This window comes from Triplophysa rosa, linkage group LG10, assembly GCF_024868665.1.
Source record: "Triplophysa rosa linkage group LG10, Trosa_1v2, whole genome shotgun sequence".
In the NCBI taxonomy this organism is placed as follows: Eukaryota; Metazoa; Chordata; class Actinopteri; order Cypriniformes; family Nemacheilidae; genus Triplophysa; species Triplophysa rosa.
The window spans coordinates 16,932,976-16,953,668 of NC_079899.1; the positions used below are offsets into that span (position 1 = coordinate 16,932,976).

The 20,693-nt window shown below is 37.9% G+C and overlaps 2 protein-coding genes and 1 long non-coding RNA gene across 5 annotated transcripts; 2 read left to right on the top strand and 1 right to left on the bottom strand.

The window, feature by feature from the left end:
• Positions 1 to 119: 119 nt before the first annotated feature.
• On the top strand, positions 120 to 4,591 carry fam167b (family with sequence similarity 167 member B). The gene is made up of 2 exons (XM_057344420.1): positions 120 to 863; positions 1,861 to 4,591. Exons 1-2 carry the CDS (start codon positions 564 to 566, stop codon positions 2,122 to 2,124), a joined length of 564 nt encoding a protein of 187 aa, XP_057200403.1. The 5' UTR covers positions 120 to 563; the 3' UTR covers positions 2,125 to 4,591.
• Positions 4,592 to 4,671: 80 nt separating this feature from the next.
• On the bottom strand, positions 4,672 to 7,850 carry LOC130560341 (uncharacterized). Of its 3 annotated transcripts, none has more exons than XR_008963673.1 (3): positions 7,656 to 7,850; positions 5,042 to 5,126; positions 4,672 to 4,933 (listed from the first exon to the last, which is right to left on the bottom strand). It is a non-coding gene; the product is annotated as an uncharacterized LOC130560341 (long non-coding RNA). The 3 variants fall into 3 exon arrangements; XR_008963671.1 differs by having other exon boundaries at positions 4,672 to 4,936; XR_008963672.1 differs by having other exon boundaries at positions 4,672 to 4,936; positions 7,649 to 7,850.
• Positions 5,555 to 20,680, top strand: lck (LCK proto-oncogene, Src family tyrosine kinase). The gene is made up of 13 exons (XM_057344055.1): positions 5,555 to 5,821; positions 8,591 to 8,694; positions 9,680 to 9,743; positions 9,835 to 9,925; positions 10,286 to 10,387; positions 11,079 to 11,182; positions 11,530 to 11,679; positions 11,768 to 11,920; positions 13,294 to 13,473; positions 16,262 to 16,338; positions 18,919 to 19,072; positions 19,673 to 19,804; positions 19,977 to 20,680. The coding sequence occupies exons 2-13, from the start codon at positions 8,596 to 8,598 to the stop codon at positions 20,177 to 20,179; spliced, it is 1,509 nt and encodes a 502-aa protein (XP_057200038.1). The 5' UTR covers positions 5,555 to 5,821; positions 8,591 to 8,595; the 3' UTR covers positions 20,180 to 20,680.
• The last annotated feature ends 13 nt before the right edge of the window (positions 20,681 to 20,693 follow it).

A 20,693-nucleotide genomic window follows, 5' to 3' on the forward strand; every position in this document is an offset into this window, starting at 1 on the left:
TAGGACACAATATAAGTTACATTAAATTTAGTCCTTTATTATCATTTCTTATACCTACTTTTTATTTTTGGGAACTCAAACAGTTTGATGAAAAGTGTCTTGATTCTATAAATCAAGTTTTCACTTTGGGTCTCCTTTTCAGAGCAATGTTATGTTAAATTAAGTATTTTATTGTAATTTTTATATATTTTTGGGAACTCAAACAGATTGATGCAAAGTGTATATTCTATAAATTAAGTTTTCACTTTGGCATAGCCTACTTTTCAGAGCAATGTTGGGAGCAGTTTATTGTAGCCCATATTAGATTAAGAGTGTCAAGTGACCCTTTGACACTGGACTAACTCCACCTGACCACGAAATATCGCGTCTGGACGAAACATGCGAGTCTAAAGGTCTCCACAGCAAAACTGACAATCTGTTATAAGCCTGCAAAACATGGGCGGTCACTTTTCTCTCTATATATACATTTAGCTCACCTCTTGAGATTAATCACTCGTGCACATAGCGCGTGTCTGAACAGCCTCCCCGTCTCGTCCAGTAAGAATGAAAGTAGAGCTCCAGTGATGGAGTTTAGAGAGCTGGGCGCAGACGAGAGCTCTGAAGGAGAAACGGAGGATCTGGATAGTGTGAAAGCTCTGACAGAGAAACTCAAACTCCAGACGCGCAGACCATCGTACCTGGAGTGGAAAGAGCGACTACAGACGAGTCCGTGGACTGATGCCACGAACAGCGCAAGTGTCAGTTCAGGATCTGTGGAGAAAGACGCGAATGTATCCGACATCTGGAAAGATGGGATGCCTTATAAAAATATATGCGGTTTTGAAACGATAGACGACGCTTTGGAATGGCTCAGAAACGAACTGGTAATTTGTCATCTATGTAGAGATTTCTTACGTTTTTGTCTGTCTGTCTGTCTGTCTGTCTGTCTGTCTGTAGGTGTTTTAAGATTTACATTACAAGTGTTACTGTTAACAATGATCAGAGGTTTGATTCCCAGGGACATTTATACATTTATTAAGATGTATTTGTAACGATGTTCAAAGTAAGGAAGGAAGGAGGCAGGAACCGGCGAACATTAAATAAACGTTTAATAAAATAAACCAACCAACCAACCAACCACAAAACGAAAGTAACGGTCCGACAGCTACCTCACGGTCAACTGCTAACTTAACACAATGTCCAGGCCTGGTCCTCTCTCGTCCTTCACTCCTGTCTCTCGTCCTTTTATGCTTCCGCTCCTCCGTGAGAGATGCAAGACCGGTGCAACGCGCAGCTGACACTCATTATCACTCGCAGCACCGGCCTCGCACCGTTCCCTCACGGCTCTCGTCACGCCTTCCTCGTTACAGTATTATTATGTTTGTATTAAAAAACATTACAGCACTTGCTTGCATCAATGTATCTATTGAGCAATAACATCCTTAAAACTGTTGAAACAGTGGCAGGATTAAATGCCACACAGGTGCACAACTGTAGTGTGAATGGAACATAATTCATTGCATTTGAGTGTCACCAAGTCTTCTTGTGTGACTGCTTGTTATGAATCATTGTTAGATTAGAATTAGTTGTGATTTTCGAAGACTCTTTGCTGTGGTGCATGCTATCCGTGTGGTAATGCCACCATATGAGTTCGGTTAAAAGTCCATTAAAATATTTTTAGGTGGTAGTCAGAATAGAATACTACAAAACCCCTATCAAAGCAAAACTTATTTCTTATATTGTATGGCAGTGGTCGTAAACCAAAACTGAAAAAAGATGTTCAACCCCTGATGGAGTTGTTCAAAGAGGCCCCTGGGAATAAAAAATATCATAAATAAACTTCCTTCCTTCTCTCTCACGTTCTTTCTCTCTTGTCCTCAGAGAGAGATGCAGATGCAGGATAACCGCCTCGCGCGTCAGTTGATACGCCTGCGGGGGGAGATCCACAGGCTGAAGGTGGAGCAGGTGTGTCACCGTCACAAAGAGATGCTGGATGATGCCACGTATGAGTTGGAGGAGTGTGAAGAGGATTCTGACCTGCTGTGTGACATCCCCATGAAAGCCTCCTTTGCTATGTCCACCCCTCTGAAACATCTCGGTCTCACCAAGATGAATCTGAACTCCAGACGATTCTCTCTCTGTTAAGAGGTGGGGGTGCCAATGTCTTGGATGTTCCTGCTCAATTGGCTGAGCATTGCACTATAAGCTGAGTCATTATTATAGAACAGATATGCCGATTAAAAAAAGCATGAATGTATTATAATCTGCTTTGGATAAAAGCATCAGCCAAAATGAATAAATGTAAATGTTCATCAAAATGAACTTTAATGAAAAACTTCAGTTTTCTTCACATCAGCTTTTTGTAATTCGCTTGCCCTGACTACATTATTACATGCTCTGGAAATCGAGCCACCTCCACTACAGGAACAAATACTTCTTAACACCAACTAAAATCCAAAATACTACATTTATACCTGCACTGCTTTTCTTCACTCATCAAAGTGGATGCCATAAGTTTAGTGGAAAATACGTTTATTTACATTAAAAAATATCTGAACTCATCTGAGAATCAAAAGGAACCTGTTTTGATGTCAAAAGGCATGTAATTGGCACACAGTCCCGTCAGTGTTCCCGACTGCTAAGGGAAGGAAAGACACTATCGAACAGCAGCCATGCAGGAAGAGTTAGTTTGTATCCAAGCATTCTTTCAACTTATCTCCCAAACCCCAAATTAACCACGCTGGACACATGGAGAAATGCAACAAGTGGCTGATCTCAACCTCTGTTCTATTTGGCCCACTGTTGGCAGAGGTGGTGGGTCTAAAATAGCCTGCAGTTTAATTGTGAAGGTAGTTGGTTTGACAGATATAATGTATGTGTGTCCTATGGTGTGACAGCAAAATTTAGAAACCAAACTGTTAAAAACATTATTTTATATTACGCAATATTTATAATATAAAACAGCATAAGAGAGATTTGTCTTCATTATTTGTTTTTTTCTACATTTTTGCTGTCACGCAGAACATATAGGATGGCTTATCTGTCAACTACCCAGATGTGTATCATATCTGAGAACCTGGGGATTGGGAAACCTGACATAGTGAGGTCAATAAATGTGATTGAGTTTAGTGAGTTTACGTCATTAACGTAAATTTGAGTTTTTGTGCATACTATGTCAAAAAGCACCATGACTGATTGAAAAATACATGAATTTCTACTGAGCACCTTAAAAACCTTCGAGTTTTAACTTAATGCTAAATATGCCTTAAGGCTAGAATACACTTCAAGACTTTGCTCAAATTTTGCCCACATTTTTCAGTCTGGAGTTGTTGCAGAAAGTGTGCGCTAGTCTGCAGATTTTATCGCGTATCGTGCGATGCCCTGTTTGATGTGTGATGTCTAGTTTTTTTAATCTGTTCATATTTTAAAAGTCGTGTAATGTATTCCAGCCTTTAATGTGATTTTGGGGTGTTTTTTAAACACTACATTAAAACTAAAACATGTTACATTAGAGTGCCATTTTAAAGGGTATAAAATAGCCATTATATTTAACTTTATTAACAACCTGTTAATTTAAACCTAACACAAAGACTGAATTTTCTCAAAGGGCTAAGAACTTTAATAAACCACGAAACAAAACCACTAATGCTTTAAAGTTGAAGAGATTAAGAACACAGAGGATGAGAGGATGTAAAGAACACAGTTCATTCGCTGTAATTTAGTTACTATAATAAATGAAAAATGTTTCAACCGTATGAACTTCATTTATATTTGTAAATAAAACTGTATTAATCTGTATTCTGTATAATTCTGTAAATCTGTATTAATCAAAATAGCTGCATGTATCAAACAATGCACAAATTGTGACCGCTGTGACAGGACAGGCTGACAAAAGGGGTCAACGTAACTGCCAAGAAATGATCTCATGCTGTATATAAAGTGAATGTGGGAGAGGCTTAGATGTTAGAGGGAAAGTAATAATTTCTAAACATACAACCATTAGGTCCTTCATAGAACATCTCACCTGAGGGCAGCTTTTAAGGTTTTTTTAAGATTCCGTCTTCAAACAGACACGTGGTTAAAACTATTTAGGTCACCAGAGAACGCACAAAAGGTGTTAATTGTATTCCAGGTACAGATTCCCTTAAGGTTTATAGTAGATCAGCCTCTTCAACAGGAAACAAACATGATGGCTTTGTAAAGCTAAACTGAAACCGTCCCGATAACCTACTTTGAACTTGTGCCAGCGACTGTCAACAATACAAAGAGTTTTTTTCTTCTGGTGTTAGAATTCTATCTTATATTCTATGCTAAATGTAAATAGGACTCACTGCTCTTTGCTCTACGTAAAATTCAATAAACAGAGCATGATACTCAATGTTACATTTATTATTATTGATATGTAACTGTTGCTATAGCTATGTAATGTCAAGTTAAAATGCTCTGCATCTAACTCTCAACTCTCTATATCTTTATCTTATGTTTATTGTATTGTATTTCTTAATTTTTTATACCCATAGGCCCTTATTTAAATCATCTGTGTACTGTATTCTATTATGTTATGGTCTCTGTGTACTGTTGTTGCTGTTTCTGTTTCTGTGTTCTGGATGCTCCTGTCACCAAAACAAATTCCTTGTATGTGCAAACATACTTGGCAATAAAGCTCTTTCTGATTCTGATTCTGATCTTTAACCAAACCACAAGGCCACCAAAGAATGGAAAAATGTTTTATTGTTTTAAACTTGCAGATTTAGAATCAAGACATGACAAATCCAGCCAGAATTTGACTTTGGAATCATGGGAGAATTGCATACTATAGAAAAAGCTTGGACGATAGAAATATAGTAATACAGAAATATTTTAATGAAGGAACCCCCAAACCACAAAATAGATGTCTATTTTTGTTGTGACCTTTGGACTTACCACATGAAAGGCCTGGTCAGATTTGTCAGTCCTACTGAAGTAAACAAACCAAAATAAGGTACAACAACTATGAGTTGGTTTGGGTGCAAATGTCTAAATTAAGATGAGTGTTCCTGCAGTAGAGAAGTTAAGAATGTACCTCATTTCCTTTGAATGTTTGGGCTGCGACTTCCTGTGAGAGCATGCTCTATATGCAGACTGATGCCACAACAAAAATGTGTGGTCTGCAAAGAGAGAACAAAAAAAACACAGAGAGAGGAAGATAGTTAATAGATAATCATTATTATGTCATTATTATTTTGTGTCTATGTGCATTCTCATTGTATGTACACAGGACTGCTAGAGAACTCCGGCCTAACAGAACTCCAGCCTTGAGTTTCAACTGAATAAGAGGCCTTTGCAACAGGCACAAATACAGAAGGCAGCTTAACATTTTTAAATGTGAAGTACTGTGGTCCCTTTAGCAAAAATAAGCCATCAGTGCCGTTAAAGTTTCCGCTCTTTGGCATCATGGTGCCACAAAACAGGTGACACAGTGGAGTCCTGACCCAGAATTCTCAGCTCCAAACCCAACAGCTGCCGAATGCACCTGCTGAAAAATGTTAAATATCAGCTCAAACACCTCAACGACAGGAAACTCTATCATCAGCTTGCTCTGCACCACTGTGGTGTGTGTATCGTGTGTGTGCAAGAGCGATGCATTCAGAAATGATGTGTCTATGACGTGACATACACGACTTTAACACTTAGCACATGTCTTACAAACAGGGCGAAGCCTCCCAGTTCTTGCGAGTTTGGAATCGTGTTCAGTTCATCTATGAGGTGAAATGTTTTCTCCATAAGATTTAAAACTAAAAGCATGAGAATGCCTGCTAAACTGGCACATCACTGATATCTGAAGCATCAGTCAACGCAAAAGGTAAGTTTTAACAGTAGGCTTTAGCTTTATCATACCTTAAGTTGTGGCCTAAAAAGATTAATAGATTGATCAAGTTAATGGAAAAGAAATTGAATCAGCAATTAATCTCTGATAAGCAAATCATTTCGTGAATTAGAACGAAAACCTAAAGTTATCTGGGGTTGAGTAGACAACAGCTACACTTCAACAAAAATGGTTCAAATATGGATTGATATTTTAATTTAAGAAGTTAAAAGATGAAAATCATAGTGTGATTTATGCCAAGTTGTTCAAGATAACATATGCTAAACTTCTAGCGTTCTTTAAAAACGCACACAGAAAAAAACAAACCATAACTAATCAAATTACATTAAACATATTAAGGCAGGCCTAAAATATTAAAATTAGGTCAAAAGTGTTTGTTTCTGAAACCATACTGTTTATTGTAAATTTACTCTTTGTTCAAAGAGAATTTTCTAGAAAGCTGTTACGCTGTCAACTTCTTCGCCATCAAATATTTTATGAAATGCAATTCACGTATTATATGGATTATAAATTCTAATATACACTACTGTAGTGTTTGTCCGTTCTGCCTATGTTACCTATTCCTCTTGGTGTTAAGACTATAGAAAAAATCTTTAGATTATGATGAAAAATTGAATTATGGTTTTTGAATATTGGTTATGCTATTTTTTGTTTGTTTAGAAAAGACCAATTTTAATATTATTGTGAAATCGGAAGTATGTTTAAAAAGGGGAATTTCATAAATCATCTATATTTCAAGAAGGAAAATCCCTACAGCCTTTCTAGGCCGCCATTTTCAATTTTCATTTGTTTATTTGTTAACATTTTTGGGTGGGGTTAACGTTTCTTTTTGTTTTATTCTCACCCAAAGGATAAGTATAAAGAGTAAGTGTCTGTATAGTTGTATAATACTGAATAACACAAATCATGGGACAGGTACATCTAAACTTCTGAATGAGATGTTTGATGTCATTTAGTGAAGTTTATCCATATTTGCTCGGCATAGTGATATTTTATCTAAAGTGAGAAGAGGGGAGGAGAAAATCTGTAATTGAGTCATTTCAGTCATGTATAAACACACCTGCTGTTATCTCAAAAAACAACTGGAGGCCTGTTCTCAGCCTAAAACCTGCAGTGAGAAACTCACTCAAACACAGCATATACTTTCAAGACAATAAACAAGCAGCTGTAGTTCTGCACAGTATGTGGCTCTTCTTGCTTTTTATATATATTTTTTGATGGTGATGAAAACATTTCCCTAGTGTAGCAATGACATGATCTTAAGCTGTTTATAGTCACAAATGACACATTGTCTCAAAAGCATTCACTATAGTTTCTTCATGGAGTTATTTAAAAGCATTTGACCTTGGTGTTTCTCTCTTGAGGCTCATTCGTAGTGATATCCCAGTAGGTTCAGGTACTGGCTAGAGGTCAGTGGAAATTCTTGCCTCTAATTTCCTGCTTTGATTTTATATGTGCTTACAAACAGTCCCTAGAGCTCACAGTTTTCTGTTTGACCCAAAGGGTTGAGCATTTCCTGACCCAACAAATCAGTTTCTCACGGCTCCAAACTCCACAGACAGATATGCACTTGAGTTAGCACATCAACACTGTTTCATTTCGGGGGGTTTTCTGCTTAATCAGAATTAAAAGTCTTGTGTATAAATACATGGTATATACTGGATACTGTAGAGTATATACCTTTTTCCTATAACAAAAACTTCCCCTGCAATTAAGAGTCCTCACTAAGCGTAAAAGCTGAACACTTCGTGTTTAAAAACACTTCGAATCACAATGTGTTTAGAACAAATAAAAATCACTTACAACTCACATGCATGTGTACATGTCAACGTAGCACAAATCTTGCCGTTCATGCAGTCTGAAAGTCAGTGTGTCTAGAAAAAAGAGGATTAACCTCCTTTTGCGGATCTGTGCTGACTACCTGACACACAAAAATGTTTGTCACATTCTAGAAGCATTTACCCACAGACACAGAATCTGCATGACAGCATTTTTTTTTTTTTTGAAGGACAAAACAGAAAATATTCTCATTATTTTCCTTCCATTGTGAAGAATCTCATATCAGTTATTTAAGTAATAACACTCAAATAAAATCGATGTCTTAATGAAACAAATAAAGAACCATTTATAAATTTAAATAAACTTTGAAAAAGTGTTCAAAATAAACGTTCAAAATAAAAAGAAATGTTTGGAATTCTGCACTGTTTCTAGGTCAATAATCAAATATTTGTGTCACCGACCATATATACTATAAAAATATTTATATATTATAACTATAACAATTTAAAGCACACCTTCATTCTTAAATTTCATTCACATGATAGAAAATAAGGATCATCAGCTTTTTCATTTCAGCTCGAGTGCGTGTTGTCTCTAAAGCAAAAGGGGGACATGCTGTTGTCGTAATTATTATTATTATTATTTTACTTGAATCAGTCAAATTGTTATTTGAAAAAATATTAATCAAAAAGTAGACATATGCAAATTTTGCATGTATGCATGCACGGTATGGGGAAAAAGGAAAAATGAAACATTTGGTACCTGTCTCATTTAAAGCATAAAATGATTTTTTTTGGCATAAATGAAAAAATCAACAAGATCAACACAACGCTATTCTTGACAATCATTTTTGTTTCCCAATATCTACCTGCGTAGCACTATTCAGACGGCTCTCTAATAAGTTAATGCTGTTAATAAGCAATGATAATCATTGTCGTTGTTGCCATCATTTTGTGTCACGTTTAGTAAATATGGGGAACTGCGGCTCTTTTGATCCTGACGATGAATTTTCCTACCATCCAGACGAATGGTGCGACAAGTGTAACTGCCCAAAGCCACCACCTAATCAGGTATGTCTGTATGTTTGTGCATGCTTCAGTCAATATATACTGTATATCATTACACATTTTACAGCCATTATCTTTCAATGTTCCCACGCAAACTACTGCAGTAGCTTTTAGAACTTGCCATCACACTTTTAGAAGGTTTAAGACATGTGAAGAATTGGTTAGACAACAACCTGCAACAGAAAGTAACGAAAAACTTAATTGGTATAGCATGTGGACATGAAAGAGAGGAAGAAGAGAAGAAACAGAGAGAGAGAGGGAGGAAGTGGTATACAGTCTCTCTGTGCATTTACAAGATATAAAACTCATCTTTTGTGGTTTATAAGGCACAGACACAAAAAACAATGTCTCACAATGCTTTTGAAATATATCTGGTTGAAGGTTTAACATTGGAAAGTAACGTGATGAAACGTGCTCTCATGTTGTGAGATCTTTCAGTCTCAATTTGCATGACACACAGTAACCAACAGCTTCAACCCGCAGGCCTGATGGAAAGGGGGTAAAAAGTAATGTAAAAAAAGTGATCTGTTCCTGCTCGGTGTGTGCTTAACATAACTCCTTCCTCAGACAGACATGCCCGCTCAAGATGACATAATTTGGAGGGAAATGAGCCTTTGCGTTGGTAATCAATCAGGAACCAAAATGTCTGGCTATATCTGAGGCACATTTCCTCATCTGATGTGTTTTTCATGGAGGTAGATAAAACATTAAGGAGAACAACACATGTTGATTATGACTTAATGTTTGCTTTTATTGTGGTAATTGTTTCATAATACGCTTTCAATGAGTACATTTGAAACAGTTCCACCATGAAGCGACTTTGTGTGATTTATGACATTTATAAATTCACAGCATTGTTTAATGTCACCAAAAGCACAGAGGGAAATTTCCAACCTTCCAAGTCACTTCACAGTGCTGTAAATTGTTTATTTTTTTCAATGTATTATATAAATAACATAAAATCTCTCTCTATCTTACATTTTTATAGTCCTTTGATCCTCTGATTCCGTATCCATCTCAGTACACGCCTCCACCATCATCTCCTCTACCAGGTGAGACATCATGTTTACACACCTTTTCCTATAGGTGTTTCTGGTGTAAGGTTCAGCAACGATGCTCACATGGTTGTAATATATTTTTTAGAGAACCTGGTGGTAGCCATATACAAATATGAACCAAGTCACAGCGATGACCTTGGCTTTGAGAAGGGGGAAAAGATGAAAGTCCTAAATGCGTAAGTTTTTAAAAACAGCAAATTGGTGATCAGCTGATAACTGAAGTGAGTCAACTCAATGTTATGTAAAAACTTTCAGAGAACTCAATGACAGATAGGTTACGATAGAAACGAAGTGTTTCTGTAACTCAACTGGTAGAGCATGATGCTAGCAACACCATGGTCTTGGGTTTAAATAGCAGGATAATAAAATTGATTAAAAAGGATTAAAATGCACTGTTAATTGGTTAATAGTGTCTGCCAGCTGTAAGATTATCATTTTAATTAGCGTTAAATGTAGTGTTTGAAGAGGAGACACTGTTCTGGTTAAGGCTTTACAGTGTGTGTGTGTGTGTGTGTGTGTGTGTGCGTGTGTTTCAGTGATGACCCTGACTGGTTCATGGCAGAATCTCTGTCTACTGGGCAGAGAGGATACATACCAAAGAATTTTGTAGCAAAACTGAACAGCATGGAGACAGAACCGTGAGTAAAACAGCACTCATCTGCACAAGCAGCGCATGCAATCCCTTACACAAAAACACATCCAGGACACCGAGCACAAACCACATGCTGCATACCAAGCAGAGATGCTTCAAAGACAAAAAATGAACTAATGTATTTAGACAAAATTTGAAACCATCTTATTTGGTGGAGCACTGCATCAGCAGGTTCAATTTCCTGAACACTAAAAAATGACTTTGGATAATCTGGCAAACTTACTGTTTTAAAAATGTATTGTAAATGTAAATTTACCTGTCCTTATAGTTAAAAATCCTGAATATTTTAGTATAGTGTGAGTTCATGCGAATCAGCTGCTGTGGGTTTCCAAAAAGAGAAAATGAAATCTGCTCCCCCACAATGAGATCTGGGAAATACCACCCATACTTGTGACTGAAAGTGTGATTCATTTGTGGTGCTCCCTGCCTATTATGACAGATGATGACAGAGTCTCGATAATGGAAAGAAATACTCCCACTTGAAAAATTTCTAAGCATCACTTAACGCCAGTGAGTGCTGATTTTGCATATCTGCATATTACATCAAGAATTTCCAGTTTCTCTCTCCTACACAACCTACATCATCTAAACTAAAGACCAAAATTCATAATTCAAAATATAAATAGGCACAATATTTTATTATCATGAATTACATGAAACTTATTGTTCCATTGCAGGTGGTTCTCTAAAGATCTCGCCAGGAATGACGCCATAAGACAATTACTGAACCCCGGTAACACGCAGGGCTCTTTCCTCATCAGAGAGAGCGAGACCACACCAGGTACAAGCGCATTTCTCCGCAAACAACAACAAAAGAGCAAAAGTACAATGCGTGGGCACAAAATATATCGCTATCATATTCAGGATTTTTTTTCTTTTCTAATATCACTGTGAAAGTCACACCGTAAGTGTGAAGATATCATATAGAAGATAGAAGATAGCATTATAAGGTTGAATTTGGAAAAACGTACAATTAAACTTACACTTAACTGTTTATTTTTTATTTGAATGATTATAAATTCCAATCATGGCAATAGATGCTCACAGTGTTGTGAATGCATGTAAACTTTGGATCTGCACACTGGCAACCTTCTGATTTTGGATTAACCTGTTGTTTTGGCACTTCAGGAAGCTTCACCTTGTCCGTGAGGGACCTGGATCACTCGCAGGGCGACGTCATCAAGCACTACAGAATTCGGAGCCTAGACGCAGGAGGATTCTACATCACCACCAAGATCTCCTTCTCTTCCCTCTCAGAACTGGTCAAACATTATTCACGTACGTTTGTGGGATCATTATTACATATTAACAGTATTGAGGGAATTATTCAAGTAAACATGAATAAATGATCTTATCTTCTCTGCAGGAGAAGCCGATGGACTGTGCACTCGTTTGGTAAAGCCGTGTCAGAGCCGAGTTCCTCAGAAACCCTGGTGGCAGGACGAGTGGGAGGTGCCCCGTGAATCTCTCAAACTGGAGCGCAGACTGGGCCAGGGGCAGTTTGGAGAAGTGTGGATGGGTAGGAGATTTTTTAATCAGTATTATTGCGTTTCATCTTCTTTTTCATTCCATAGGAAAAAAAAAACACACCCGAAAGAAACAAACAACAGAAAAACACAATTGAGAATTCCATTGAGTCTCCTCAATTATGGAAGATTACGGAAGATATAGCTTTCCGTTAAGGTTTAGTTTTTGTTCACAGAACGACTGTCTAAAAAAAGGTCTAAAATCTTTCTAGAAAGAACAGAAAAGTTTTTGCATTAAAAGACTTGTGATGCTTTCCACAACGAAAAAAGAAATGCCATCCACACATTGTTTTGACTGGCCAGGTCTGTCTGTTCTTGTCAGAAAATGTTTCTGAGATTAGAACATCATAAATTGGACTGTCATGAATAGAATAGAGGAACATGAATCTGCAGGCTTGTGTGTGTTGCTTTGAGTAGTTTTATAAGTGTTTTTAATAGCGTGTCACCAACCATCAGACATGTTGGATACAGTTAGTTTAGCAGTAAATTAAAAGTCAACTAAAACACCACAACAAATTCTCTCTCTGTCTCTGTCTCTGTCTCTGTCTCTGTCTCTGTCTCTGTCTCTGTCTCTGTCTCTGTCTCTGTCTCTGTCTCTCTCTCTCTCTCTCTCTCTCTCTCTCTCTCTCTGTGTCTCTGTCTCTGTCTCTAAATAAACTAGATAAATAAGCTAAAGCTAAATAAGTTTAAATCAATTCATCGTTAATTTTTTAAGATGATGCAGCAATTTTGTGACTACAGTAACAGCAGTGCATCCTCATGTGGAGAACCTTCTCCTTAAAATACGTCCAGTTTCTAAACATAAACAAACTGCAGAAGTGAAATCGTACCTCTCTTCAGGTCTAAAAATAGAAGCATGGAAGTAACTTCGGTGCTTTACTTTAAACCACTTCCTGTCCCTGGTTGCCATGACAAACTACTTGTTTCATTCGCCGGATGTCAGCTCCATCATCACAAGGAGCCCTATCAAAGCTGCCATTTTGTTCAGCTTTCTTAGTGAATTACTTCCTTCATTCAAATGAAAAGAGCCGTTTCATTCATTAAACCTATTTACAGCCATCTTCAGGTGTGAAAACGTCAACAAAATGAACACCACAGAAATGAAGCGACAGTTGGTGAGGCAAAACATGCGATTCGGTCTCTGACTATCTTGAAGAGCAATTTTACACAAACACCCCATCTCATGATGTTAAGAACACCAAATTCTCAGACTGCCATAGGTTTCTCAATGGTTGAGTTATCGTACACCATGGGTTGAAAACAACCCAGCATTTTTAGTGTTTCATTTTTGAAATGTTAATGTTTTTGCAGTATCATTTCGTGCAAAAATCATCTATAATCTCTTTCACTGTGTCTGCGTGCATAGGACTGTACAACAACAGCCGTCGGGTGGCTATCAAGAGTCTCAAAACGGGAACCATGTCCATCAGTGCTTTCCTGGCTGAAGCAAACCTGATGAAGACCCTGCAGCACCTTCGACTGGTGCGGCTCTTTGCCGTGGTCACACAGGAGCCTATTTACATCATCACAGAGTACATGGAGAACGGTAAGACATGCACGTACACATCACTTACACAAATAAGGGAGGGACAACGCAATTCAATGGAACCACAAAAGCTTCATATCTAGTATTTACCAAAGCACTCATTACGTAAATTTCCACTCAAACTTTCATCAGGGAATGAAATCATGATCGAACAAGTATGATTTGTGCGTGTTAGGCCCACATCAGTGTTCCCTCTATGATAACAAAAGCCTCCTCGTGGCTTTGTACAGTAGATGTGACGTTTGCAATGAAGCGTCCCTTACTCACCTGAATGATTCCAGCAGCGCATCCTCAAACATCCTATTTGAATGCATCCTCAGAGGTATAACAGAAAGGATCTCTTTCATTAAACGCAGCATCAGAGTTTTGATTTCCAGATGTGAGGGCTTTGTTGTCTGTGTGTCTTAGATAAGGTGTTAAACACACAGACAGTTCTTTAAAAGCTTAATTCATCCTTCTGTCAGCAGTTATTTGCCGTTTAAGCAGTGTATGGCTTTCTATTGTGAAGAACAACAGCAGAGAAACTTTGAAGCTACTGCTCTGATTTTCCATATAAGAAATGTAAAGTTTAGGAATGTGCCATTGAGAAACACATATCGGTCAAGTGTGTATACTGTGAGGGTGTGTCCTGAGTGTGTACGGCTCTGATGTTTAGTCATGTATACTGACAGCTGTTTAATCTGACATGCTGATTCATGCCGACATTGTTCACTACAAAGTTCTGTTCATTCTCTACCTGCTTGTGAATGGCATACAGTATGTTTCATAACTGCCGTTCCCACTAGGAGTCTTTTGGAACATATAATTTACTCACTTTAACACCTTGAATTTGGCGTCACATCATTCAGTTTTTATTTTCTTTAGTTCTCGTTGTTAAAATACTCAGGAGAAATACACATTCATGACGCTCCAAACACATTTGCCACAAACCCACAAAACACCAAGGCAAAACAGGACTTCTCATAGAACGCAAGGTCACAGTTACAGCGTGAAGTCCATCACATTGACAAGAGCTTGAGAGAGAGAGAGAGAGAGAGAGAGAGAGAGAGAGAGAGAGAGAGAGAGAGAGAGAGAGAGAGAGAGAGAGAGAGAGAGAGAGAGAGAGAGAGACAGCGAGAGGCAAACCCCAAGGAAAAGGGTGGGAGAGAGAGAGAGAGAGAGAGAGAGAGAGAGAGAGAGAGAGAGAGAGAGAGAGAGAGAGAGAGAGAGGGTAGATACAGAACGGTATGAAGGTCTTTGTTCCACAAGCTAGTATCGGCCATGCTTTCTAATTCAGACCCAACCACCCAGAAACTTATAAATAGTCACCATGGTCACAGGTGTTCACAGAAAAGATCACCACACCCTATTTTCTCTTTTTAAAGCAACAATACCAAATTGGGTTATCAACACAGGCGTATTCCAAAATCATGCATGCCGTTCCATGTGTAACCCAGTATGGATTGTTTGTGTGGTTTAATCGCCTCTTAGGGTTTTGTTAGGCCTCCAGCATGTCACATTGAGATTGGTGGTAACAAAAGCCTCTCACAGGCATGTTACTACAACGTCAACGTCGTGCTGAATGAACCCTCTTTGTGTTGCCGAGTAAAGGAAGCTGATGAAACGCTGGGCTCAGCCTGTCGATGTCACAGTGCTTTGTTTGGAATCCATGTGTATAAAATACAATTGTTGTCTGTGTTGATATTTCAAAGAAGAGGTCGATGTGTCCTTTTCCACCCCTCTTCTTTAACAATAGAAGCTATGACAGAACGATTCAAAACATGGGAACTTCAACTAAACTTAACCCGCGACCTTGATTTTTACACCCTAATGTGATCAGAGATGAAAGGAGCGCATGACTGATACCGTCACTGCTACTTGAGTTCCTAATAGAGATTTTTCCGCTGCAACATTGTGGGAATTTCCTCAAGGGTCAGTTGGTTTCGCTTTTTTCCAACACAACATCTCAGAAGCAACAACATTAACCTTTAGCACCAAACATCTTAGCGTCTGATCCAAACTGGCAGCGCTAATTTCCTGCAGTTGTTATGGTCTCGAATCCAATCCGTTATGTGCTTTTCTTGTAAATTCCAGAACAATTTAAGCACCAAAACAAGTGGATTGATGTATGTGCTGTTTCCTTTGTCTTTGAACTAAAATGACTAATGGTGAAACGGCACTTCCAGTAATGTTTAAAAAAAGACTGTGGATGCATCCAAATGTCCAAAAATTCATCTTTAACATCAAACCTTCCTATTCAGTCCACACAAAACCTGCTGGGAGCTGAAAATATACTGCCCTATAATGCTTTGTATCAATTATTCTTAATAGAATAAAAAACACTATTTTATTTTAATTGCCATCCTGAAATAATTGTGACTGTAAACTTGTTACTTACCTTTGTTAAAGGGACAGTTCACGCAAAAATAAAAATTCAGTCATCATTTATTCACCCTCATGTGGTTGAAAATGTGTATATGACTTGTCTGCAGCACACGGAAGAAGATATTTTGAGAAATGTCTCAGTGGTTTTGTGTCTATACATTGGAAGTCAATGGGGGCCAAAGTTGTTTGGTTGCCGACATTCTTCAAAATATCGTCTTTTGTGTTCTGCAGACGAGTCATATACAGGAGGGTGAGTAAATGATGAGAGGATTTTCATTTTTTAAGTGAACTATTTCTTTAACTAGTCACTGAATTAAAAAACCTCATGAACTCATCGTGAACTCATTTTTTAATAAAACAAGTTATTATACTGTATGTAGTAAAAATGTAGACGCTAATTTATCTGTTTTGGTTCCTATTTTAGGCAGCCTGGTTGATTTTCTTAAGACTACAGAAGGATCCAGTTTAGCCATCAATACGCTGATCGATATGGCTGCCCAGGTAGGCTGCACATGACCATTATCAATGGATGACCTTTGTTCCAATTTGCTTTGTGTCTGTTCTTTACTCAAAGTAAGACATCTTAGGGGTCACTAATACGAATAAAACCAGTCTGTATAGAAATAAAGAACAACATTTTAGTTTATTATTTTTGCTAGTTCACTCTTGTTTTAGTAATATCTCTAAGCTTCTCTAGAAACTCACACAGTATTAGTCAGCTGGTGATCTGCTACTTAATCTCATTCTCTAACAATGAGAATGACTGTGTGTGCTGGACTGAGTCTAGACAACTTAATACGAAAATAACCATGCTACTAGCAAAGCCAAACTATAGGAAATGACAACAAAAGAGTAAAGACAGACAAACACCAAACAAAACACAGTAGACGTACACACAAATGGAAAATAGGCTATGTTTCATTTTACATTAAAAAAAACATTATAGGAACACATGCAAAAAATGTGGTCGCCTGCAGGGTTGTTCGTTTCCAAATCATTGTTGTCAAAAGCCGCTTGTCGAACTTTAATATAATGCCTGACGAAGGTCACAGTTAATTCTTCTTGATGACACGCAGCGCTTTATTAAAAATATCTAATCATTGTGGGAGCGGATTAGGTCGGCACGGACACAGGGCCAGTGTTGAGGAGATTTTGACAGATTTAGACGTTGCCATTCTGGTTTTATCTCAAACAGACTGTATTTGAGTGAGGTCTTTATGAATAAACTGATTAGGTTAATGTTAGACGGGCTCGTGTAAGTTATTGGAGTGGAGATGTGGAGAGTGTAGCAGAGATGTTCCGTAGTAACAAAGAAAACACTGATGTTATTGAACAGTGTTGCTTGAGGGATGCAGGTCAGGGGGTTTGCGGAGATCATGTGACACGGGATAGATGTAAGTTGTGAGATGTTCTCTCTCAAAAGTGAAGAGCCCTTTAAAAACAATGGTGTTGTTTTTCATCTCTGGAGGGATTTGTCTAAATATTGGGGGTGAAGAAATAAAGAAAGAGAAGAATGTAAGAGATAGGGTGTTTTTGTATAGCGGCATCAAAAACTGAAGCTGTGCTTAAAGGGACAGTTCACCCAAAAATGTAAACTCTGTCATCATTTACTCACCCTCGAGATGTTTCAATTCTGTATAAAGTTCTTTGTTCTGATGAACACAGAGAAGGATATTTGAAACCAAACAATTCTTGGCTACCATTGACTATCATAGTAGGAAAAATAAAAATGGTATTCAAAGGTGCCCCAGAACTGTTTGCTTTCCTACATTCTTCAAATTATATTCTTTTGTTTTGAACAGAACGAAGACATTTTTCCTACTATGGTAGTCAATGGTCAGGGTCAAGAACTGTGCGGTTGCAAGCATTCTTTCAAATATCTTTCTCTGTGTTCATCAGAAGTCAGAACAAAGAAATTTAAACAGATTTGGAAAAACTTGAGAATTTTCACTTTTGGGTAAACTGTCTCTTTAAGGGATAAAGATGTGTAGATGCTGTGTGACGTCGTGTAGCTACTAGCTACATTCTTTTAGGCTGTACACAAAGTGAGATCATTGAGTGCTTTTGAAAGGCCTTGATGAAATTAGTACCACATCAGGCAACTACCCATAAACCCTGACCAACCATTAGATTTAAGCATACATATATACATTACAGTATATTTGACATTTCATTAAGTCAAACCTGTACACACAAGATATGCATGGACACAAACTTCTAACCTGTTATGCTTACTTCCCCGTTCTGAGATAGAACCTTCAGGCACGTTCACATCAACCCGTAACATTTTTTAACTATGACTTGAACTAACACTTCACACATACAGAATCACAACATTACACTTCCTTGAGCAAACACACAGTGCCACAGTGCAATATTCTTTGTGAAAGTCTTGCTGCACTACCATCATCACCCATAATGCCAACATATGCACAACCATGATTAGTCTCTGGCCACAATCACTTCAGTCAGTTCACAGATTACATTCTCATGTAAAAAAATTAGTAAAGCTGATCTGAGAACAGCGTTGTCCTCAATCTGTCACGATTACAGAGACATCCAACCAAAAACTCAAACAGTAGTGATCTACTATAAATGAGGGGTTGAAACATACAGCTGTCTACGATCAGTTGAAATGAAGATAATGCATCATGCGTTAGGAAGTATAGCAGGAAATGAACCTTTGAAATTTCTATGTGTGAAACCTGCGGCAATTTGGGTGGAGGTTAGAAGTCAAACCAAGGGAAGTAAAAGCAAGACCCTCCCCATCTCAGGAACTGTCCTCCGTCTGTGCTTTAACATTGCCTGCCCTACAGCATGATGCCTACTGCACAGTAGGCTATACACTTCATAATGCCTATTATTTTTTTATTTAGCACGTGAAACAATATGCAACCACATATTGCATACTATCTACATTATATAGCGTGCTCATGCTATATCATGATAAGTGCTATATTGACATTATTTGAATCCAAGCAAAACATAAATTTCAAACCTTTCAAACATCTAAAACGTCTACAGGCAAACTTGTGCACGTGCAGTTGTGCCTCGTTATTAACACTGCACTGCCCCCTGCAGGTGGCAGAGGGAATGGCGTTCATTGAGCAGAAGAACTACATCCACCGAGACCTGAGAGCTGCCAATATTTTGGTAAACGATGAGCTCATTTGCAAGGTTGCGGACTTCGGTCTTGCCCGCCTCATTGAAAACAACGAATACACGGCGAGAGAAGGTAAATTAAACATTCAGTGTTGGATGAGTATTAAGTGAATGAGTAGGATATTAAGTAAATGTCTTGAAAAATGTAAAGTAAGGGATTACTCTTAATGTTTATACATTACATACTGTAGATCCTACTGTATAGTTTTAACAATTCTATATGATACAATATTAAATTTAGATCTAATTTTAGGTGAATTAAAATAAATTAGAAATGCGTTAATAGAACTTAGGAAATGAGTGGGAAAATTCAGGTATTGCTTAATTCAAGTTCCTAGTAGACTTTAAAATGTAAAGATTTCATTTCTCAAAACCTGTGACTCCTGTATGACTTCTGTGTAATACATTTTAAGAAACGTCTCAGTGGACGTTATACAAATAGAAGTCATACGATGGAAGTCAGTGGGGACCAATGTTGTTTGGTTATCACTGTTCTTCATAATATATTTTGTGTTCTGCAGAACTATCCCTTTAACTTACCCAACACTGGCAATATCAGCATCTATTACGTTCAAGTTGTAGACTTCCTTCAATAAGGACCATAAAGGGTGCATTTTAGGTTGTAATATGCAAAAATGACAAGACTAGCATGCTTTTCGCTTAAACCCAACAGGTGCTAAGTTTCCAATCAAATGGACAGCCCCTGAGGCCATAAACTATGGTACCTTTTCCATCAAATCAGATGTGTGGTCATTTGGCATACTGCTGACAGAGATCGTTACCTATGGAAGAATTCCTTATCCAGGTAAAAAACAATCATGTTGTTTCACATGTGACTGTCAATTTTTCCATTTATAACCCAGGTGAAAACAAAGTGCTCTTCCATAAAGTATATTATGAAAGAGCACCTTTTTCACCTGGGAATATGGGCATGAAGATATTATTTCACAATGTCCACTCCTCTCATGACTTTTCAGGAATGACAAACCCAGAGGTGATCGCCAACCTGGAGAGAGGTTACCGCATGCCTTGCCCCGATAACTGTCCTGAAGCTCTCTATAACATCATGAAACACTGCTGGACAGAGAACCCGGATAACAGACCCACCTTCGAGTACCTGCGCAGTGTTCTGGAGGACTTCTTCACTGCCACCGAGAGACAGTATCAAGAACAGCCCTGATCAAATCATTCAACTTATAAACATTCGACTTATAAACAGTCCAGGGATCCCATTAAAAGAATTCTTAAGATGACCTGATGTTTATTTTGAAATACTTTTAACTTAAAAGTAAGGTACTAAGATTAAGATTTTAATGGAAATGGGAACATAAAGAATAAGTTTGCCAGGCCAAGCTAAACCGGGTTTTGACAGAAATTGAGTGCTCTTATTGTTTTAATGAATGAGTGAACGCTTTGCTTCATGTTATGTGAGCTTTCAGTATTTCTGCTTTCTGATCTGAGAACTGTCATGTACAGTTACATTATTGTATTTCTATAAAAAGCACACATGGCTTCAGCATGAACCATTAAGCCAGTAAACAATCCAAGATCAAAATGGGACTCATTTTTCATTTTTCCCCAAGCAGATTAAATTAGCAAAACAGATCTCTGCTCTGTTCATGTAATATAACAGATCTCAAGTAAAACGATTTCACATACACCCTCACCTTCTTATGACGACTTGCGTGTGGAGT

Coding starts and splice junctions, on each gene's coding strand:
- fam167b (XM_057344420.1), top strand. CDS start 564: ATGGAGTTTAGAGAGCTGGGCGCAGACGAGAGCTCTGAAGGAGAAACG. Junction 864..1,860: donor AATGGCTCAGAAACGAACTG/GTAATTTGTCAT, acceptor TCTTGTCCTCAG/AGAGAGATGCAGATGCAGGA.
- lck (XM_057344055.1), top strand. CDS start 8,596: ATGGGGAACTGCGGCTCTTTTGATCCTGACGATGAATTTTCCTACCAT. Junction 9,744..9,834: donor ACCATCATCTCCTCTACCAG/GTGAGACATCAT, acceptor TATATTTTTTAG/AGAACCTGGTGGTAGCCATA. Junction 11,680..11,767: donor ACTGGTCAAACATTATTCAC/GTACGTTTGTGG, acceptor TCTTCTCTGCAG/GAGAAGCCGATGGACTGTGC.